This window comes from Dama dama, chromosome 29 (genome assembly GCF_033118175.1).
Source record: "Dama dama isolate Ldn47 chromosome 29, ASM3311817v1, whole genome shotgun sequence".
NCBI lineage: Eukaryota > Metazoa > Chordata > Mammalia > Artiodactyla > Cervidae > Dama > Dama dama.
In genome coordinates, this window is record NC_083709.1 from 20,981,632 (window position 1) to 21,001,929 (window position 20,298).

A 20,298-nucleotide genomic window follows, 5' to 3' on the forward strand; every position below is an offset into this window, starting at 1 on the left:
CTCTCTCTTCCTTATTTTCTGTGTTAATTCTAAAGACCATACTACTTTAAATATTTTATATTGGGCACTATTTATTGAATAGACATTTCTGGGCCAATTAGTCTCAGCATCTGGGAAGGACAAAGTTCAGGGAACTACGAAAGTCAAAGTGTTAGTCACTCGGTCGTGTCCGACTCTTTGCGACCCCATGGACTGTAACCCAGCAGCCTCCTCTGTCCATAGGACTCTGCAGCAAGAATACTGGAGTGGGTTGCCATTCCCTTCTCCAGGGGATCTTCCCAACCCAAGGATCAAATCCAGGTCTCCTGTCCTGCAGGTAGATTCTTTGTGGTCTGAACCACCAGGGAAGCCCCACACATAGAACTTAATTAAACCCTTGGGTTATGTCTTGGAAATTCCCACCCACATGTCCACAGACCACCAGATGTATTTACCTGCCCCTAACATCACAGATGGATTACTGGTGTTTGTGCAGCTAGTAATGGCAGCGATTACCACCGAACCATGAGCAAGGGTGAACTTGCTGTTATTATAGATAAATGTCTTATGGTCATTATGATGGTCTGGAGCAACCTGGAATCCTTTAAATCCTTGCTATAGGAAGAAAAAAAGAAAAAAAAAATATATATATATGGTCAAAAGTTCTCACTTTGGAAGGAGAAGAAGCACTTTGGTAATTATAATTCTTAAAACATAAACATCTCAGCTGGTAAACTCTGAAATGCTACAGAAAAATTAAAGTTCCCTTTCCTTTTTAAAAAACTTTATAAAAGGGAGTCATGATTTCTGAATCTTATTTTGCTTTGAAATTATTAGCAATTACCTCCTTCCCACCATAAATATTGAAACACTACAACTACAAATTTAGCTTAAAGTTAGTCTAACTCAAGCAATTAGTACAGATTTAATGGCAACAGAGGGCAGAGACACTAACCATACGGAAATTTAGAAAAAGGTGCCATTTTGCCCAGATTCAGCCAAGCATGAGCAATGAGGCAAACACAGTGCAGCTGAACATTTGGTAAAAGGCTGGTGTCCCATGGATAAAACCCATCACTAGTCTTAATCATTCATTTGGGAAATTTTTCATTGAAAATCTGCTACACGTGTACGAGATGCTCTGCTGGGCACTGTGTGGGACACAAATGTGACTGCGACATAAATCCTATCCTCAGACTTTAGAGTCTAGTAAAAGAATCAGACGTGCAAATAACATAAAGTACCAACAATGCAGTTAAAGGATATGAAACTCCATCACAGGGGTTTAGACTCATGCCAGGACGTTCAAATGAGGGAGAGATGACTTTGTGCTATGAGATCTGAGGTCATGCTGTGGAGGAGCTGAGAGATTGGGGCATGCTGGTGAGGAAGGGCATGTAGGCAGGGGTGGCATGAACAAAATTAGTGGCCAGAATAGCTTGTTCAAGCAGAGTGAATGCTGTGGTGAATCATGTGAAGAGTGGATATGCTTTGGAAAAGGAGAGTTAGAAAAAATGAAAAGGAGGGTTGAGTGTGTTTACAGCAATCGAGGGCTATGAGGAAGCTGCTCAGCTCCTAGCTAAGGTGGGAGGAGGCACTGAGGGGTTCAGTTTGGAGAGGAAATGCCTTCAGTACTAGGCTTCAGGAAGATTCATCATCGGGAGGGGTGAAAAGAAGCCTGTGCCTGAAGAAGCCAGCAGGGGGAGGGTCTCCACCCACCTCTCCCAGCTCCCTACCTTGGCCCCCAGGCAGCTCTCAAAGTCCTTTTTCATGTCAGACACAGCCACTTTGTCCTGAGGCCTTTTGGGTCCGCTGCAGCAAGGCACTACTGTTTTCAAGTCTAACTCCACAACCTGTCCACCCAGAAGAAAAGGAACCACAGAACTGGCATTAGACCCACAAAGAAAAAAAACACAGCTGTGCCAGAGAATTTACACCACAACAATAAGAACAAACAAACCGGACTACCACATTCAAAACCAAGAAAGTCAGGGTCCCTTTTTAACACTGAAGGGATGAATTTCCAGAGATCCAGAAGAGCACTTTGGTAGCATGTGACAGGCAGAAGCCTTGCACACTCTCAGAAAGACCAGGGTGGGCCCTATGGCTGCTGTGGTCTTCCACTTGGCCCTCTTTATAAAGCAGCTCATACATCCTTTTAATTGCTTCAGTTAGTCTGAGACGTGTTTCCTACTGAAATGATAAACCATTGTAATTTTTCTAAGATGACTTGGGGAGATGTCGTCATTAAGTCATCACTGCCAAGAAATGGGCCCTAGTCTGATGGAGTATTTCCTTCCCTCAGCATATTAATAATAGGAAAGGAAATAATAGTCCCACATCTGGTTTACCCTCTGATCTTGGCTATAGAGAAAAATGTGGGTTTAGTTTGCACCCTGGACAATGAGTAAAGATAAGTAATGGATAAACTGAACTAACTGATTGGCGCACACTTAATCAATTGGCTTGCACATTCATTTCTTCCCTATCTATAATTCTGATGAGCTTATCAGCCTTTAAATAGCTCCAGTCCTTCTAAACTTCTTCTCCAAAGGTCATCTACATAAGAGGAATAAATCAAAGAAGGAGACACTCAACCCAATGGCCAGGAACAATGGGGGAAGTTATGTTATTTTGTTATGTCTGAAATTCCTTATCTTTTTTATTTTTTCAAGCTTTAACACCCTATTCTTTTGTGATAACTTGGCAGTGACTAATTTCCTACAAGTACACCCCCCTGGGAAAAACTTTCACAATTAAAACCACAGGCTTGAGGAAGAGGAAACGTGTTCAATGAGAGGTGCTCCCATACCTGGGCAAAGTCTGGGTCTTGAGAGGAGTCACTGAAGTCCCGAAACATTCCTACAGCCTGAAGATACTGTTTAATATGCTGTACTTTTTCTTTGTCACGACCTAATGGGCATTTTAAGAAGTAACAAGTAACAGATGTCAGTATTTTCTGATGAAACTAATACCTTTAGCAGCAACTGCATAAATAATGGGGGTTTCACTTAAAACACTCCAAGCCCTCTGCTGACACCGCAGCCTTCAGGCTCATGGTTTGCGTTTCCAACAGATGCTGCTGTTTACTAGGGACCACGAACCAATCTGCTGTTCTACCGAAGGGACTGTTTTCTGAAAAGGATTCTAGTCTTACTTATAAGTACTCCTCTCTCTTCGTTATAGTTCTCCCCCCCCCCCCCCCCCCAATTATTTGGCGGCACTGTGTGGCATGTAGGATCTTAGTTCCCTGACCAGGGATGAAACCCATGCCCCCTGCATTGAAAGCACGGAGACTTAAATCACTGGACCACTGGGGAAGTCCTGATTATGGTTCTGAATTAAGAGGCTCCTAAGATCAGCAAATTGCCAAAGTGTCCCTCCTATGCATCTGCCTTCAGCTGGCCATAGACCCTCAACATTCTACATTAGTCCTGTTAAAACAGTAATTTCCCCCCATCTCCTACCACAAACCACGAGCTGTGCGCCCAGCACTGTGGGCTAAACTTTTTCAGTGCATTATTTCAATGTCTAATCCTTTATCCTGACCTTCTGAGACAAACAATATTATTATCCTTTTATAGATGAGGAAATAGTGGTTCAAGAAGATTAAATAACTTTTCCATGGAACACAGGCTGTAAATGGCAGAACCAGGAGTCAAAGCTGAGTTTAACTCCAAAGTTCAAAGTCCTAACTCATGATACTGTATCACCAGGAATATGACCCCAAATGCTCTGGTGTTTCATTCAGAAAGATCCTGGTTGTAGGAGATAATACGCATGGTTTGCCCAATGGACACGCAGTCCTCCCATTTCTCTGACAGTAGATTAAGACTGCTGGAGAGCTTGATTCTTGGATCCACATCAGATCAGCACTTTTGTTTGCCTGTTCACTTTCACTGAATTGTCAAGGTCATCAGCTGTCAGCATGGATCTTATAACAGATGACTGTCTGATCTTCATTAGCATATTTATCATGACCTATTGTTGGGTCCCAGTGTTCACTACACCCCATGTCACCCTCTCCATGAAAACACATGGGAGAAATTTCTCTTAGGTTTCTGTTTAAGAAAGGGTTCGCCTTCTCTAAAACCATTTGTTTCATTTCAATAGAGGTTGTAAATTCAGTACCAGATCAGTAAGAGGTTCAGTGGCCACCTCTAGATCACAGAAACCAATCTTATCTCTGGGTGTAGTTTGTAGCTTTCCGCTCCCCACCATCCCTTCCCTTCTCTTCTTTAGGGTGATGCCTCTACTATTTAACTGAGGGACAGAGGCAGAAGGTAGCACTCCAATTCTCAGCTTTCTCTGAACTATACAAAGGACCTTCTGTTCTCAGGGTTCTGCACTTACCTGTCTGCACTAGGTACTTGATACTGACTTCATCAACTGGGAAAAAGGCAGCAGTGGCCCCATACTCTGGACACATGTTGGCAATCGTAGCTCGGTCAGCAATGGACAACTGGGCTACTCCTGGCCCAAAGAACTCGACAAACTTGCCCACTACCCCAACCTGGCGGAGGTGCTGAGCAACAGGATAATAACAGAATTTGAGATTTGATAACCCACAGTTTTTTTTCAGTATTTATTTATATTTTATGGTCATGCCAGGCGGCATGCAGGATTGTAGCTACCCAATCAGGGATTGAACTCGTGCTCCCCACATTGGGAGAGCAGAGTCTTTACCAGTGGACCAACAGAGAAGTCCCGATAACCCTTATTTAAAATGCAGAACTATCCCCTTGCAATTCTCATAAACTAGCCTTGTGAGTCAACACAAACAATAAATTAGCCCAATATATTTTGGATTATGGGCTTCCCAGGTGGCTCAGTGGTAAAGAATCTGCCTACCAATGTAGGAGACACAGGTTGGATCCCTGGGTTGGGAAGATCCCCTGGAGTAGGAAATGGCAACCTGGTCTAGTATTTTTGCCTGGAAATTTCCATGGACAGAGGAGCCTGGCAGGCTACAGTCCATGGGGTTGCAAAGAGTCAGACACGACTGAGCACACATTATAGATTACTTTTAAAAATAAAACTTAAAAAGCAATGCAACTAATATAACATGGTATCCTGTAGTAGATCCTAGAACAGAAAAGGGACATTACTAAAAAGACTGGTGGAATTTCTAGTTTAGTTAAAAATGTCATACCAGGGTTAACTACTATTTCTGATAAACGTACCATGGTTATGGTAAGATGTTAACATCTGGGGGAACTGAGAGAAAGGTAACAGAACTCTGTATTACCTTTACATCAACTCACCTATAAATCTAAAATTATTTCAAGACAGTTCTTGAGAAAGAAAAAATAATATAAAAACACAATAATAAGAAAAGTTTTCAAAATGAGAAAACTTTCTAAAGATTAAATAAATTCTTTCAACTTAGTTATGATTTGCACTTGCTGAGTAAGCAAATGCCTTGTTTCCAAGTGTATAATGAATGAATATCCTGAACATAGGTATAAGTCAAAGGTAACCAAAAGATTCAGGCAGTCTGACTCCCACATCTTTTCCATACAAGCCATCAGTCAGAGCTGCAGCATAAGTGACCAGCTTGGGCCTGCATGAAATCAGTTTCATGAAGTGTGTGGACAACCAGTAGACAGGCTCTTCTGATTATATGGCATTCTGCCAAAGTTTGTGGGTAAAACCTATATTATTCTACACTTGAACGATGTGGACATCTCTGATAAGCTGTAGTATTCAAACATATCCATTTCTGGTTTTCATGAAGATTAGATCAAAAGTGTAGTATCCATCCCAAATACCCTGAGCCTCCAAACTATACAACCAGAAAAAACTTTGTGATAATAAAAAAATTACTTTTCTAATAATCTTTCAAAATGAAACTGCCTTCTTTCTGCAAAGCAAGCAAATCATCATAAAAGATTACTTCCAACAAGGGCAAATTTTCCAGCTTGGAAAAACATCCGTTACAATAACGTAACTTATAATACAGAGAAAGAAATTCTAAAAATCAAAAATTATTCATAGAAAGAGTTTGTTATTTACATACAAAGAAGAACCACATGAAAAAAGTACAGAAGTATAAACATATGCATGGAAATGATTTTGTACAACCTCAGCATAATGATTATCTCTAGAAATGAGGAGGGTGGCTTTATCCATAAACATCACATTTCACTTCTTAAAAAAATGTACATACAAAGAGAGCTCTGAAGCAAAAACAGCAAAATGTTACCATCTGTTAAGTTTATGTGGTAGGCATATAAGTGTCATTTTAACTTCTGTGTATTTAAACTATTTCACGGTTTCAAAAACATTTTTTTTTTTTTAAAGAAAAAGATCCACGCAGCCACCAGAAGAGTAACGTGAACCTAATGATCTGAAATTTGACCACAGAATTCTCGCCTTATCTTGTCTCTTTTAAAGTCATCAACGTGCTGTTTCCTAGCATTCCTAGCACATGGAAACCAAGAGAGAGTCCATTAAGGACTTCCTCCCAGTTTGTCACTGGGACTCTCTAAGACCCCAGAAGAGGCAGCGCTTGGTTACCTTTGTGATGGTGAGCACGACGTCAGTGGATGTTACCAGGGGGTGGGGACTTCCCACCAGCTGGTAGCCGATCACCTGGGGAAGCACCATGCTGATTGGCTGGCCCAGCATCACAGCTTCCGCTTCGATACCACCCACACCTGAATGCAAAAATGGTTTCATGACTCCTCAGGCATAGTTCAGTATCATTAATAAGTAGTCAACCCACTTACAGTATTTTACTAGTGTAGAGTTATATTTCCATAAAGAACAGTTATCTTTCCTTTATTTCCCTCTACAGAATTTTTAACAAGTGTTTATTGGAGTGTGGTCTCCCGACATCTAGATCAAAATCCCCATGATTCCACATAGAAAAGGAGAGTGAGGGTCAGAAGTATCCATTTTTAACAAACTCTCTGGATGGTTTTAAATTATTTTAAATGTCCCTAACCCCCTGTTGCAATTCATTCTTCCAAACATTATACTGAGTGCGTAAAAGACACAAAACACTTTTCAGGGTACTGGAAATAAAGCAGTAAGCAAAACAGACAAAAATACCTTTCCGATATTTGTTGGTCATCCAAATTCATGCTGCTGGAATGTAATGGTATTAAAGTAAATCAAGGTCCATGCCACAGACCAGCATATATGGCACAGGAACCACTCACCCCAACCGAGGACGCCCAAACCATCAATCATGGTGGTGTGTGAATCCGTGCCCACAAGGCTGTCTGGGTAGTAGTATCCATCCTGATCAAACACCACTCTTGCCAAATACTCCAGATTCACTTGGTGGATGATTCCTGAGCCCGGGGGAATAATCCTCATGTTGCGAAAGGCCTGAGAGCCCCACTAGGGTTGAGAAATGGGAGGAGCACTGTGAATGCCAGACACACTTTTATGCAGCTCACCGCTCCCTGGCACCCCGCACACATGAAGAATCAATCAGTGGAACCAAGCTCTGCCCGTACCTTTAAAAATTCAAATCGTTCTTTATTTCTTTCAAATTCCAAGTCTTGATTCTTCTTTAAACTGTCTGCCCTGTCAAAGAGAACAAGTACATGTGTAAATTTTAAGGCTTAATATGTTACCAAAGTTATTGATGATAATAAGCCAAATGGCATATTATCTGTAGGCCTGCTGGGTGGTAATGCATTTATTCACATGGCAAAGAGTTAATTAAAGTAAAAAGAAGTTTATTTTTTGATTGAGGTGATTTTTTACAATGCCTTTAAACATGGTGGGTAAAAAACATTAAGTGAATCTAAGTAAAAACTATTCTAATCATAAAGTCTGAGTCTTAGGAATAGACTTAAGACATTTATGATGAGAACAGTAGTTTAGATTCTTAAAGAAGCCTTCTTTCCATACATCTTTCTCATCCGTGACTTTGTTATGACACCCCTCTGAGCTGAGCCATTCCTGGGCCTGGCATTTTCATCTGTTTTATGTTGGGAGACAGGGACCCAGTGATGCCAGGAGGCACAAGAATTTGTAGGATCACAACCTCCTATCCTCCAAATGGAGGTTTATAGGGCAGACGGTGCCACCCAAGAACATCTATAAAACCCAAATTATATGCCAAGGTTTGCTGAAAGTCATTCCATCCATCAGGATGGACATGGACAATGCAGACTATCAGGAAGCTTTTCCAGGATTTTTATAATCACACTGCATTGTTTCGAGTCAAGGTAGAATAAGTCATAGTGGTAACTCTGCATGCTGAGCACACAGGAAGCACGTGTCATGGACTGAACACATGGAAGGATAGTAAAATTAACTGCTAAGACCCAAGTCAGACCTCACTAATTGATAGTTAACACTTGCTGACATTACGAGAGCTAGGCACTAAAGTGCTTTACATTTATTTTCTAATCTAGTCTCCAAAACAGCCCTTTAAGTTAGGGGCAACTAATATCCACATTTCTTTCAAGAGGAGACAGACAGAAGGTAAGGTGCTCCAGACCACCCAGCAAGTAAATTGGAATTGGTATTGAAACCCAGGCAGTCTGACTCCAGAATCGATGTTCTAAATCCCTATACTGCCTCCTTGCAGTAGTAGTTACAGAAACTGTAACAGTGGTGCTGGTATTGTAATAGCAACAACCTCCATAATAATTATAGCAGAAGACAAAGTGCAAGATTGCAAGATGCGTCATAGAGTTTACACACGTGAACTCATTCAATCATTGTAACAACCCCTCATGTAGGTACTACTATTATCCCAATGTATAGAAGAGGAAGCCGAGGCACAGAAAGATTAGATAACTTTTCCAAGTACACTGAGGGCTCCATCCCTCAGTCCCCACCTGTGTCTTCAGGTCCTCCACCTTCATCCTAGTACACTGAGGGCTCCATCCCTCCAGTCCCCACCTGTGTCTCAGTCCTCCACCTTCATCCTAGTACACTGAGGGCTCCATCCTTCCAGTCCCCACCTGTGTCTTCAGGTCCAGATCCATATTCCCAATGTATCCTGAGCATCTACACCAGGAGTGCTTTGGGCACCACAAATGCAACAGGTCAAATCCTAATGTGTGACCTTCCTCCCTACATCCTCCTCCTTGTCCTTGTCTGTCCATCCCTCATCTAAAGATCTCTTCTCCCACTTAGTACCTACAGCTATCAGAGTGTTTATTCCAGAAACAGCCTCTTGTCCAGTTTCTCTCAATCTAGTCAACCTATCTTTTGTACTGTCACCAGAATTTGGTTTTCAAAAAAAAAAAAGATCGTTACAACCCATGTTGAATCTGCCAGGGGATCCCATTTTCTAAATAAAGTACAAATCCCTTTCTTTAAAAAACAAGGTCCTTCAGTCTGACCTCAGACTTCCTTCATGCACCCTCTCCCATCCTCCAGTCCAAACTTTCAGCTTCAGCTGCACTGTGGCCTTCATACTCTCCCATACCACACTTTCCTCATGCCTTCGCATGCTCTGTTCTCTGTGTAGAATGCCCTTCCAGCTCCTTGTGGTAAACATGCCTGGGGACCTAGATCAAGTGATACTCCTGGAAGAACCCCCCCAACTCTCCAAGTTAGTGATTTCGTTCCTACACTTGCTAACTGCATTCAATCTATGCATTCTCTAATCTCTCTGCTTTTTGAGACTAACCTGCTTCTTGAACAAATACTGGCACACAATAGGTCTGTTAAATAAAATTATTTTTAATTAAAAAAAAAGGAAAGGCATCTTGGAACATTATTCTTAATCATGTATGGCCCTGCTCCATCTCTTCTGCTGTACTCTGAATACACATGGACTCCCAGTCATTTTGCCTCATCCTCCTGTCTCTAGAAGGATGTCAGAACTCCTTACAGCAGAAGCAGGACTGAAAGAAGACCATTTAACCCACAGAATTTTTGGGTTTTTGATTCAGTTTGATATGAATGACACAGTCACAGGACGAGCAGAAGCCAGAATGCTTAGGCTGCTTTACGATATGTTAATTCTAAGTTTAAAAAAAAAAAACAAAAACCCACCAACAACAACCCTTTTAGTCACTAAAACAGAACAACTTTCATACTAACCTTGGCTGTTTCTTTAACTTAGTTCTAGTTATTTGAATGAATAAACAGACCTAGAATTCAGAGTTGTCTACCACTCTGAACTGTCCTAGATTTACCCAATCTGGTGAGTTTTTCATAAGATCTCTGAATGTGAATGGCCTCACAGATTAAAGAGGAAATGTCTCCTTATTTATATAAATTGAAATCAGATCTGGATGTAGTTCAAAGTTTCTGAGTATTACATTTAATGGTACTCCAGAAATTCACAGAAAATATTTATAGAGGAAATAGTTCGGACATTCTTGAAATCTGGTTGGAAACGGCTATATTCTTGTTGGGATTTTAAAAAAGGTTATTTCTGAGATAACTTTGAAAAACATTATAATAATGCATTAGTTAGACTCTTGATTCCTAAAGATAGTGTGGAGCCAATTACTAATATTCAAACAAAGGAAAGAGCTTAGAAATACTTAACTGAGAAAATTCACCATCCCACCACCCCTTACCCAGTTATACTAGTTCACTTCTGGAAATAGCTGGAAATAAGCCCGCAGCACAGAGTTCCACAAAAGTTGAGACATATCATGTTTAATTCTTTACAAAAATGAGGAAACAGACTGGGAGGTCAAATTGCAAAACCAAACTCAAGAAATAAAAACAAAACACTAGCAATGAAAATGCTTCTCACAGAAAAGTTTCTCTCGAATTAAAAAAAAAAAAAGTGTTTGCTAGATTTGGGTATCATTTTGGATCAAAGCTCAACCTTGGACTTTGCGTTTTTCAAAACAATATTTTCAGTATTACAGCGTAAATGAAAAAGGTCCATCAAAAATTGAAACCAGAGTTGATAGATGTCACAGCTTAAAGAGGAAGCCAAGTCACACTGAACTCAGTTCTGATTCAGATTCTTTACCTACTTAAGAGTCAGGAGTTCTTTGAGTTTTGAGTCAAATAACTTCAGACATTAAAACAATTGCAATTCTGTCTCCACCAGTACCTTTACCTTCCAGGCCAGGGATACAAAGGTAAATCCATGAAGGCCAATGAGAGTTTTCAAGAAAGATAAGTCTTCAAGAATGATTTTGTGAGGAGGTTGTTCAGTTGCTAAATCATGTCCAACTCTTTGTGACCCCATGGACTTCCCTGTCCTTCACTATCTCCCGGAGTGTGCTGAGACTCATGTCCATTGAATCAGTGATGCTATCCAACCATTTCATCCTCTGCCACCCTCTTCTCCTTTGCCTTTGTGAGCTTACTTTTTATTCATTTCTGAAGTGGGACTTTAGGAAACATACTTACTCTTCAATAGGACAATAGTTTGTGTATTTTTAACTCTTCCATTTGAAATAAAAATATTAGATTGAGCTCATGTAATTTAAGGGGAAAAAAAAAAAAAAGACATGTCACCTAAGGATGGGTTTAGAGTCCAAAGGAAAGGAAAGAGCTGGCAAGTATCCAGTCTGTTTGTTCCAAGAACCGACAGTTCAGGAGACAAAGCAGATTTCTCTCTGTTCCTGAATTTTTCTGGTTTGGATATTGTCAATACTCATTTGAGAATGACCAGTTTCTACATTTGTCTCAAGGCTATATGGAACCCACTTAAATTGCCAAGGAACCAAATAAAGGTTTTGGGTTTTTTTTTTCCCCTCTTTGTGCAGTTGGTTTCACATTCTTAAATGAACTTCTATGATAAAAACAACAGCTTCTTATTGTAAAAATAAAGAATAGTTACAATCGCTTAGCAGTTTCGCACCTCTCTTTCCAATTCTTTAATCTCTGCCTAGCTTTTCACTGAGCTGAGATCACTCTACACAGGCCATTTCTCCCTGGTTCCTTGAGCTAACACATGAGCATGTTCCAAGTGTTATTAAGGATTTATATATAACCCTAAAGATTACTTAATATATTTATTTTAAGGATGTATGTAATTTAATAAATCACTCTCCTTTGTTGGGACACCTAGAATGCTTCTAGGTTTTCTCTATTATAAATAATACTTTATTTATTTTTAATTTTAATTTTTTTTCTATTTCTATTGGAGGCTAATTACTTTACAATATTGTAGTGGTTTTTGCCATACATTGACATGAATCACTATTTAGTCACTAAGCTTCTGCTGAATTTCACAAATCTATAAAGGGTAAATCCCAGGATTTTTATTGGGATTTCAAAGGATATGGCAATTTCTAAGGATCCAAATACACAGTGCTTTCATTATTTCTAATTTCTAGCACTATCAGCAGTGTATAAAAGTGTCTCCATCATGACACCTTTATAATTAATAACATTTATTTTCTAATCTTAACTATGCTGATAAAAGAAAATGGTATCTCAAGGGTTTAACTTACCTTTTTATTACTTGTAAAGTTGAAAAGGCTTTATATACTGTTTACTATTTCCATTTCCTGTGAAATGTCTACTTTCCTTTGCCCATTTATTTGCTGGGTTTTACTGTTTCTTTTCTTTTTTTTTTAAATAGGTTACACATACTCTGTATATATTAAGGTTATTAACTCTTTATTGAAAATATTTCCAAGTTACCTCCTATTAACTTTGAAGTCCTTACATCTATAGTTATTGTGCCTTTGTTTCATTCACTGCCTCTCAATTGAGAAAAGTCTTTCTCATCAAGACATTTGACACGTATAAAGTTACATTTTCTTCTAAATGTTTGATGATTTAATTTTTAAAATATTAATGCTTTCAATCATAGGTACTGTTTTTTCTACCAAAGATTTAATTTTCCCAGCATTGTATGCAGAACAGTTATTTCTTTTTAACTAAGGTTCTATGTAAAGTTGGAAATAATTTTACTTAGTTATTTTTCTAGGTGAAGGTGTCAGCCTTCTAGCAGTACCTGGCTGCCCTCCCTGTATTCATTTCCTTGTTGAGTAATCTTGCAGTTACTGGAGTGTATGCCTCCACCCCTGACTTTGGGCTCGACCGTGGGCCTTGCTCTGATTAATGTCATTGTGGACAGAAGTGATCAGATGGCAGTCCCTCATCAAGGCCTTGAGAGATACTGCAGGTTCCCGCTTGCTCTCTCCAGCCTCTGTGATGCCCAGACAGCTGCTTTCTCCTTCAGCCTGGGCTCCCACAGCAGCCCGCAGAGGACGGGGCAGGCCCCGCTGCCCTGCAGATGTGCAGTGGAAGCAGTCAACCCAGTCACGGCTGGGCGAGGCACGGCTGCCCAACCAACCTCAGCTGAGATTAGCTCACCTCCCAACTAACTGGTAGCCGTGTAAGAGAAATTTTTACCATCTACTGCCACTGAGATTTTACTGGTAGGTTATTGGTAGGGTTATGGCAGGAAGAGAGAAGCGGATATCCCCAACAGTAGAAGGAACAAAAGAAAAGAAAGGTACAAACATTATGGACACTCATGGGGAGAGGCAGAGATGGCTAGATATAAAATAATTACTTGGAATTAAAAGAGGAAAAAGGATCCAGTGGTTAGAAAAAGCAAAACAAAACACCTAAACTCTTTTAAGGTCACACACATACTTGTACTAACAAGCTCTCCTGGCAGAAATTTGTTAGTGTTTTTCACCCAAATTTCAAGCTTAAACACAGCCTGCTCCCCTGCAGGAAGTAAATAGAAAGAAAAAGAAGATTAATGTCCTCATCACTAAAAAAAAAAAAAAAAAAATTCAAGGGAAAATATATAGTAAGTTTTGAGTTTTTCTGAATATATCTTTTAAAGATTTTTCTTCTTTTATTTAATGATATACACACACACAAGAAAGACTTATACTCCAAGATTTTGCACAAAGCAGAAAACCCAAATATTCATCCTAGTCTCTCACCTTCTGTTGAAATCAACCTGGATGGAATGATCAATGACAAGATCAGCAGGACAGATGGGGTTTATTTTCTCTGGATTGCCTCCTAACTTTTTCACAGCATCACGCATGGCAGCAAAGTCAACCACAGCTGGCACACCCCTAAGAAATGGGAGAATTAAGCAGAAAACAAATCTGTTAAACAAGTGGTATGCATCTTTTTTTTCAGCTTTTGTTTCTGCTGAAAATATTGGCAAGAGGGCTGTCTCACCAGTGGAGCAAATGATGGATGTCAGAAAAGTGAAAGCTGCTAAAATACATTTCCTTGAGTGGAAATCACATCAGTAATGAGCATCATGGCTGAGTGGAACCTCTATATGCAATTTTACTCCTGCATTAAAGTTTACAACCAATGTGGTTTACACAGAGAAACTGTCAGAAAGCTGGCACTTAAAAACTTTGGGACTTTTTCTGCTATCACTGTTCCCTACTCACATGGTGGGCTAACAAAGACCTGGGCAAGACATACAGATCACACCCTTCAACTTCAGGCCAAATTTAAAGGAATGGATATAACTCAGAGAAGCAGGCTGTGAATCAAGTTTACATTAAGCGCATCCTTCCTTTTTATTATATTAGAGAATAAAATATGAGTAGTCATCCTCTAAAAAAATGAAATTTGGTCTCCAGAAGTAATAAAATAACATTGTTTAAAAAAATGAAAAGGTAGTTGTCTCAAAATGAGGCTGTGAAGGGCTTTCCTGGTGGTTCAGTGATTGAGAACCCACCTGCCAATGCAGGGGACGTAGCTTCAGTCCCTGATCCGGGAAGATCCCGTATGTCACAAGGCCACTCAGCCTGTGTGCCTTAACTGCTGAGCCTGTGCTCCTGAAGCCCACGGGCAGAGAGCCCGTGGTCTGCAATACGAGAGGCCACCGCAAGGAGAAGCCAGCATACCACAACTAGAGAGTATTCCCTGCCCACTGCAGCTAAAAGCCCGTGGGCAGCCATAAAGACCCAGTGCAGTCAAAAATAAACAAATAAATACATAATTTTTTTTTTTTTAAAGTGAGGCTGTGACCGGAAGCAGTTCTTCGGACTAGCAGGATGTGAGCAGAGACTTAACAGCAACACATCAGGCCTTGCAAACTATGTATCTCCCCTCTGGTGATACATATCAACATTCCAAGGATGGCTGTTTAAAACCTGGCTCCCCCCAGAGGGATGGGATGGGGAGGGAGGTGGGAGGGGGGATCGGGATGGGGAACACATGTAAATCCATGGCTGTTTCATGTCAATGTATGGCCAAAACCACTACAATATTGTAAAGTAATTAGTCTCCAACTAATAAAAATAAAAAATAAAAAAAAGTAAAAAAAAAAACAAACCTAGCTCCCTGGGTGACAGGATGTGGGGGAGAAAACATTCTAAGACAGTTCCACTTCATGCTGTTTCTTTGAACTTTTTTGCTAGTACACTGAGGACTAGGATCTTCAAGACCACGGACAATGACCTCCACCACTGGAAAAGGTGGGTGAGTACCATCCCTGAGATTATCTCTTGCCATCTGGGATGAACGCCCTCTTTCGCTTTCAAGTGTCTCTGAATATTGAGTGAAAAATCTCACAATCACTGTGTTGTTTTTTTGGTTTTGCCTTTAAAAAGCCTTCTTTACAGGCTGACAAGGGAGGGAGAGAAGAGAGTAAGGTGACACGAGGCTCACGTAAAGTCCTGCAGGATGACTCGGGCAGGCTTAAAGGGCACTTCTATGTTCTTATGCTGCATGACCTTCCAATTCAGGATATTTTCAACATCATTTTTCTTCACCAAAAATTGATCACAGTTCCGAATGGCTGCCTCCAGGAGAACTCTGATAGAAAATGGTAAGGATCCTAGGAATAAAAGGAGAAAGCATAACAAAACAAAAAACCATGAGACATCTTATTATCAGAGCTCTTTAAAGCCAATCTCCATCCAAACTTGATACAGGCAATATCCCCTCTAGTCTTTCAACAGGGAAAGAAAGTAAATTCAAACTGATTTCAATGATTTGAAATATAAGAATATTGAATGGGTTTGAGACATTCAGTTATTAGAAAATACCTATAGCCTAGGCAGAAATAAAATATTACAGTTAATTCTTTCATAACCAGTGGCTGCCTAGCCTTGGAATCCAGCAACAGAGCTTCCCTTAAGTTATCATGAAAGAAATCAGTCTAGATTATTTAATTTGCTGTATTACTGTTAGTAAAACACACACACACACACACACACATATACAGAGTAGTATTTCTTATGAAACCTCAGTGTGTAAAAAATGAGAAAATAACGCTTTTACAATGATTAAAATGAGACCAAAGAATAGTCATATATACCTTTCAAAGGAAATAAACACCTAAACTCCATGGAGTATGGTCATTGGTAACCATGTTTTTTAGAATAAGACAATGGTAATTTTTAAGAAAATTTATTTTGCTTATAAAAGAAGTGGTTCATCTTGACACGTAAGAATTATTCACTAGTATTATCCAGAAAAGGCAAGAGTACAAAGGCAGAAAAACACAGGAGTTGGGACAAAAAGGCTTGTGTTTTCATCCTCTCCGGCTATCTTTTTGTTGTTGTTCAGTTGCCAAGTTGTGTCTGACGCTGAGCACCATGGAATGCAACACGCCAGGCTTCCCTGTCCTTCACTATCTCCCTGAGTTTGCTCAAACTCATGTCCATTGAGTCAGTGATGCCATCCAACCATCTTACCCTGTGTCATTCCCTTCTACTCTTGCCCTCAGTCTTTCCTAGCATCAGGGTCTTTTCCAGTGAATCAGCATCAGGCGGCCAAGGAACTGGAGCTTCAGCGTCAGCATCAGTCCTTCCATTGGATATTCATTGACCACCTGGTTTATTTCCTTTAGGATTGACTGGTTTGACCCAGTGGATGTTGGCAATTTGATCTCTGGTACCCCTGCCTTTTCTAAATCCAGCTTGTACATCTGGAAGATGTACATACTGCTGAAGCCTAGCTTGAAGGATTTTGAACATTACCTTGCTAGTATGTGAAATGAGTACAATTGTGTGGTAGTCTGAACATTCCTTTGCATTAACCTTTGGGACTGGAATGAGAACTGACCTTTTCCAGTCCTGTGGCTATTGTTGAGTTTTCCAGATTTGCTGGCATATTGAGTGCAGCACTTTCACAGCATCATCTTTTAGGATTTGAAACAGCTCAGCTGGAATTCCATCACCTCCACTAGTTTTGTTTGTAGTAATGCTTCCTAAGGCCCACTTGAATTCATACTCCAGGAAATCTGGCTCTAGGTGAGTGATCACACCATCGTGGTTTTCTGGGTCATTAAGGACTTTTTCGTACAGTTCTGTGTATTCTTGCCACCTCTTCTTAATCTCTTCTGTTTCTGTTAGGTCCTTACCGTTTCTGTCCTTTATTGTGCCCATCTGTGCATGAAATGTTCCCTTGGAATCTCTATTTTCCTGAAGAGATCTCTAGTATTTCCCATTCTCTTGTTTTTTTCTCTATTTATGTGCATTGCTCACTTAAGGCTTTCTTATCTCTCTTTGCTTTTCTCTGGAACTCTGCATTCAGTTCGGTGTATCTTTCCCTACCTTTTGCTTCTCTTCTTTTCTCAGCTATTTGTAAGTCCTCCTCAGACAACCATTTTGCCTTCCTGCATTTCTTCTTCTCAGGGATGGATTTGGTCACCACCTCCTGTACAGTGTTATGAACCTCCGTCCATAGTTCTTCAGGCACTCTGTCAACCAGATCTAGTCCCTTGAATCTATTTGTCACCTCCACTGTATAATCATAAGGGATTTGATTTAGGTCATACCTGAATGGCCAAGTGGTTTCCCTACTTTCTTTAATTTGAGCTTGAATTTTCCAATAAGGTGCTGATGGTCCGAGCCACAGTCAGCTCCAGGTCTTGATTTTGTTGACTGTATAGAGTTTCTCCATCTTCGGCTGCAAAGAATATAATCAAACTGATTTTGGTGTTGACCACCTGGTGATGTCCATGTGTAGAGTTGTCTCTTACGTTGTTGGAAGAGGGTGTTTGCTCTCATCAGTATGTTCTCTTGGCGAAACTTTCGTAGCCTTTGCCCTGCTTCATTTTGTGCTCCAAGACCAAACATGCCTGTTACTCCAGGTATCTCTTGACTTCCTACTTTTGCATTCTAGTCCCGTATGATGAAAAGGACATTTGTTGTTGTTGTTGTTGTTGTTAGTTCTAGAAGGTCTTATTTAGGTCTTCATAGAATTGTTCAACTTTAGCTTCTTTGGCATTAGTGGTTGGGGCCTAGACTTGAATTACTGTGATGTTGAATGGTTCGCCTTGGAGATGAACAGAGATCATTCTCTCATTTTTGAGACTGCACACAAGTACTGCATTTCAGACTCTTTTGTTGACTGTGAGCGCTACTCCATTTTATTCTAAGGGATTCTTGTCCACAGTAGTCAATATAATAGTCATCGTTATTAAATTCTCCCAGTCCCATTTTAGTTCAGTGATTCCTAAAATGCCAATGTTCACTCTTACCACTTCTTTTTGGACCACATCCAATGTACCTTGATTCACAGACCTAACATAGGTTCCCACTCAATACTGTTCTTTATAGCGTCGGACTTGACTCTCACCACCAGACACAGCACAGCTGGGTGTCCTTTCCACTTTGGCTCAGCCTCTTCATTCTTTCTGAAGCTTTTTCTCTGCTCTTCCCCAGTAGCATACTGGACACCTACAGACCTGGGAGGCTCATCTTTCAGTGTCATATCTTTTTGCCTTTTCATATTGTTCATGGGGTTCTCAAGGCAAGAATACTGGATTGGTTTGCCATTCCCTTCTCCAGTGGACCACGTTTTGTCAGGCCCTGACTAGCAGGGACATGCCCTTCAGCTGTTCCATGTAGCTGGAGGACAGGCCCAGTGCCCTGGCTTATCCACTGCTGGTTCTCGTTGCGTGTAAATCTTCACTGGTTGCTGGGTGTGCTGGTCAACATTCCACCCGGGGGCCTGGGCAAAGGCCCTGCTGGAGCTGTTGGCTGGAGCTGACTGATGCTGGAGGAAGCCCAGGAGTGCAGGGCTCCCCAGGCTGTCTGCTGAAACTGCTCGCTCTAGGGCAGTCCACCACCCAGCGGCCTGACTGTTGCCCCTGGCTGCCTACTACCTATATAGTTGCTATTTCATGTCACTGACTCTCTTTGGGCCTCATCTTCTTCAGGACTTTTTAATGTTTTTGAATATAGCCTGATAGGCTTGTTATTTAGATTAAATAATATACATGTACAAACATTCTCTATACCAAGTGTTATATAAATGTTACATGTATATAATCATTATCTACTTGAAAATGAGCAATGTAAGAAGGGTGTGTGTGTGTATTTGTGTGGTTAATCCAAGACCATTCAGCCATTCTCTGCTACTCCCTCTTCCAACTCTCCTAAAGGCAGATTTATTAGGTAGTTTACTTATTATGCAACTGATATCCCAATTGCTATCAGAGCATTTATATCAAAGAGCCATGTACCTACCATATCTGGAATCCTCCAATTTATTCAAATTGAAGAATTTCTTTCCTGGTTGTGCAGGATCCAAAGGCTCAACAAGGTGTGCAAATGGGTTGCTCATGATTCCTGATGACCACGTGTCCCTGAAAAGGACAGAGAAAATTTAAGTTTCTACTCTCAAAGCTGGATCTTATTTATTCCAATGAGTATTTGCCCTCTTTAACAATTATGATACACATTGACTTCAAGAAATCACTTATTATCTTTTCAGAGTAGTGGGAAGGTGGGACACAAATGAATACCAGAATGATATTCTTAGCAAAGAAAATGACCTCTGTGAAGCTCCTGTGAAAGCTAGCATTCACCTCTAAAGAGTATACAATCACAAACTTCTTTTGTCTTATATCTACAACTTTCCAACATGATTGCACTGATAAGACATGAGGAAAAGGCGAAATGAAGGAAGTGTCACATGGGAAATCGAAAACATATGAACATCTGAGCTGGATTCATGTTTTGCTTGATAGGAGGTAAGAGGTCTGGAGCAGGTGACATTGCACAACCATATAAAGCCTGAACTCTGGAAGAGCGGGCTTGCAAACAGCTGTTTTCTTTTGTAACTGCCTCTGCAGCATTTTAAATAAACTTGTTAGTTAGAAGTCTTCTGGACTCACTTTTACATACGGTAGCAAGACTGTGTTCACATCAAGGAATCTTTAAGGTACGTGCTGCTGCTGCTGCTAAGTCACGTCAGTCGTGTCCGACTCTGTGCGACCCCATAGACGGCAGCCCACCAGGCCCCCGTCCCTGGGATTCTCCAGGCAAGAACACTGGAGTGGGCTGGCATTTCCTTCTCCAATGCATGAAAGTGAAAAGTGAAAGTGAAATCGCTCAGTCGTGTCCGACTCTTCGCGACCCCATGGACTGTAGCCTACTAGGCTCCTCCATCCATGGGGTTTTCCAGGCAAGAGTACTGGAGTGGGGTGCCATTGCCTTCTCTGTAAGGTACCTGGTGGATAAGGTA

The 20,298-nt window shown here is 40.6% G+C and overlaps 1 protein-coding gene across 1 annotated transcript in view; it reads right to left on the reverse strand.

Annotated features, from left to right (window-relative positions):
• Window positions 1-20,298, reverse strand: part of ACO1 (aconitase 1) — a 65,911-nt gene that overhangs the window by 20,311 nt on the left and 25,302 nt on the right. Inside the window, exons 2-11 of the mRNA XM_061132297.1 lie at window positions 19,299-19,417; window positions 15,487-15,655; window positions 13,788-13,925; window positions 7,449-7,518; window positions 7,146-7,329; window positions 6,499-6,638; window positions 4,333-4,504; window positions 2,792-2,892; window positions 1,716-1,832; window positions 435-594 (exon numbers count right to left, since the gene is read on the reverse strand). Of these exons, the coding sequence (XP_060988280.1) occupies window positions 435-594; window positions 1,716-1,832; window positions 2,792-2,892; window positions 4,333-4,504; window positions 6,499-6,638; window positions 7,146-7,329; window positions 7,449-7,518; window positions 13,788-13,925; window positions 15,487-15,655; window positions 19,299-19,395 (1,348 nt within the window). The 5' untranslated portion in view covers window positions 19,396-19,417. The remainder of the gene's footprint in view (window positions 1-434; window positions 595-1,715; window positions 1,833-2,791; window positions 2,893-4,332; window positions 4,505-6,498; window positions 6,639-7,145; window positions 7,330-7,448; window positions 7,519-13,787; window positions 13,926-15,486; window positions 15,656-19,298; window positions 19,418-20,298) is intronic.